The sequence below is a fragment of the Callospermophilus lateralis genome, chromosome X, assembly GCF_048772815.1.
Source record: "Callospermophilus lateralis isolate mCalLat2 chromosome X, mCalLat2.hap1, whole genome shotgun sequence".
Classification (NCBI taxonomy): Eukaryota; Metazoa; Chordata; class Mammalia; order Rodentia; family Sciuridae; genus Callospermophilus; species Callospermophilus lateralis.
Genome location: NC_135325.1, coordinates 34,774,388 through 34,777,223, shown reverse-complemented (window position 1 = coordinate 34,777,223; position 2,836 = coordinate 34,774,388). Strand labels below are relative to the sequence as shown.

The 2,836-nt window shown below is 54.1% G+C and overlaps 1 protein-coding gene across 1 annotated transcript; it reads left to right on the top strand.

Annotated features, from left to right (window-relative positions):
- Positions 1-211: 211 nt before the first annotated feature.
- Usp27x (ubiquitin specific peptidase 27 X-linked) lies at positions 212-2,490 on the top strand. Its single transcript, XM_077107157.1, has one exon. It carries the CDS (start codon positions 924-926, stop codon positions 2,238-2,240), a length of 1,317 nt encoding a protein of 438 aa, XP_076963272.1. The 5' UTR covers positions 212-923; the 3' UTR covers positions 2,241-2,490.
- The last annotated feature ends 346 nt before the right edge of the window (positions 2,491-2,836 follow it).

Below are 2,836 nucleotides of genomic sequence, written 5' to 3'. Positions count from 1 at the left end.
GGCCGGGCGGGGGACACCCCAGGTCTGCGTGGCCCCCGCGCCGCCACGCCCAGTGGCCGCCAGAGCCCTGCGAGCAGGGGGAGGAGCCGCCGCCAGTGGAGGCGGAGGAGGTAGAGGAGGCGGAGACGGCGGAGACGGCGGAGAAGGCGGAGAAGGCGGAGAGGAAGGTGGAGGCGGAGGCGAAGGTGGAGGGGAAGGTGGAGGCGGCCGGGAAGGTGGAGGCGGCCGGGAAGGTGGACGCCACCGACAAGGTGGAGACGGCGGGGAAGGTGGAGACGGCGGAGGATCCGGGCCGCCGGACTGAGCTCAAGCTGGAGCCCGAGCCCGAACCCGAGCCGGTACGGGAGGCGGAGCAGGAGTCGAAGGGGGAGCCGAAGCCGGAGCTGGAGGATGAGAATCCAACGCGGAGCGGCGGTGGCGGCAGCAGCGACGAGGTTCCTCCCCCCACCCTTCCCTCCGATCCGCCGCGGCCCCCCGATCCCTCTCCGCGTCGCAGTCGTGCTCCGCGCCGCCGACCCCGGCCCCGGCCCCAGACCCGGCTCCGTACCCCGCCGCAGCCTAGGCCACGGCCCCCGCCCCGGCCCCGGCCCCGGCGCGGCCCTGGGGGCGGATGCTTGGATGTGGATTTTGCCGTGGGGCCACCAGGTTGTTCCCACGTGAACAGCTTTAAGGTGGGAGAGAACTGGAGGCAGGAACTGCGGGTCATTTACCAGTGCTTCGTGTGGTGTGGAACCCCAGAGACTAGGAAAAGCAAGGCAAAGTCGTGCATCTGCCATGTGTGTGGCACCCATTTGAACAGACTCCACTCTTGCCTTTCCTGTGTCTTCTTTGGCTGCTTCACAGAGAAACACATTCATGAGCACGCCGAGACAAAACAACACAACTTAGCGGTAGACCTTTATTATGGAGGTATATACTGCTTTATGTGTAAGGACTATGTGTATGACAAAGACATTGAGCAAATTGCCAAAGAAGAGCAAGGAGAAGCCTTGAAATTACAAGCCTCCACCTCAACAGAGGTTTCTCACCAGCAGTGTTCAGTCCCAGGCCTTGGTGAGAAATATCCAACCTGGGAAACAACCAAACCCGAGTTAGAACTGCTGGGGCACAACCCACGGCGGAGAAGAATCACGTCCAGCTTCACCATCGGCTTAAGAGGACTAATCAATCTCGGCAACACGTGCTTTATGAACTGCATCGTCCAGGCCCTGACCCACACTCCCATCCTGAGAGATTTCTTCCTCTCCGACAGGCACCGATGTGAAATGCCTAGTCCTGAGTTGTGTCTGGTCTGTGAGATGTCTTCGCTGTTTCGGGAGTTGTATTCTGGAAACCCGTCTCCTCACGTTCCCTATAAGTTACTGCACCTCGTGTGGATACATGCTCGCCACTTAGCAGGGTACAGGCAACAGGATGCCCACGAGTTCCTCATTGCGGCGTTAGATGTCCTGCACAGGCACTGCAAAGGTGATGATGTAGGGAAGGCAGCCAATAATCCCAACCACTGTAACTGCATCATAGACCAAATCTTCACAGGTGGCCTGCAGTCTGATGTCACCTGTCAAGCCTGCCATGGGGTCTCCACCACCATAGACCCATGCTGGGACATCAGTTTGGACTTGCCTGGCTCTTGCACCTCCTTCTGGCCTATGAGTCCAGGGAGGGACAGCAGTGTGAATGGGGAAAGCCACATACCAGGCATCACCACCCTCACAGACTGCTTGAGAAGGTTTACGAGGCCAGAGCACTTAGGAAGCAGTGCCAAAATCAAATGTGGCAGTTGCCAAAGCTACCAGGAATCAACCAAACAGCTCACGATGAATAAATTACCAGTTGTTGCCTGTTTTCATTTCAAACGGTTTGAACACTCAGCCAAACAGAGGCGCAAGATCACTACATACATTTCCTTTCCTCTGGAGCTGGATATGACACCGTTTATGGCCTCAAGTAAAGAGAGCAGAATGAATGGACAGTTGCAGCTGCCAACTAATAGTGGAAACAACGAGAATAAGTATTCCTTGTTTGCTGTGGTTAATCACCAAGGAACCTTGGAGAGTGGCCACTACACCAGCTTCATCCGGCACCACAAGGACCAGTGGTTCAAATGTGATGATGCTGTCATCACCAAGGCCAGTATTAAGGATGTGCTGGACAGTGAAGGGTATTTACTGTTCTATCACAAACAGGTCCTGGAACATGAGTCAGAAAAAGTGAAAGAAATGAATACACAAGCCTACTGAAGCGACACACCGACTACCTGTAATGGAAGATGACGACAACCGTACTACAACTGGCATCGAGATTTAAGGACCTACTTGACCATGGCCCATGGGCCTGACAGAGTAAGAATTGAACAGTACCCAGTGTCCAAAAAGGTCCTGATGGAAGAGAAATAGAAGGGGAGGGAGAAGAGGCTCTAGTCGAGGCAGTCACTTAAAGGAAAATTAAATGGCAGGAGTGCTCTGGGTGGGGAAGGCAGGAGCAGGGAAATCGTGACACTGGTACATATCCTATATTCCTCCAAAAGGTTGTGTGGGAAGATGTGGGGGGGAGGGGGGTGGTGTGGGGGGGTGTGTGCCCTTGTAACCGTAAAACATCTTTCTCCATGGGTGTTTCAGCTTCAATTGACCAATCACATAACAGTTATACATTTGGGGGGAAAAAGAAAAGTTTATAAAAAATGTAGCCCATTACGTACATGGGTATGAAAGCAGAAAAGCGGAGGAGGCAGGGATATCATTGACAAACACCTTTGCCAGTTTCTTTGTATTCGTGATTTTTTTGTGCTATTAAATGCAGTATTAAAAAATGAAAAGCCCATACGGGCTAGTGAAAG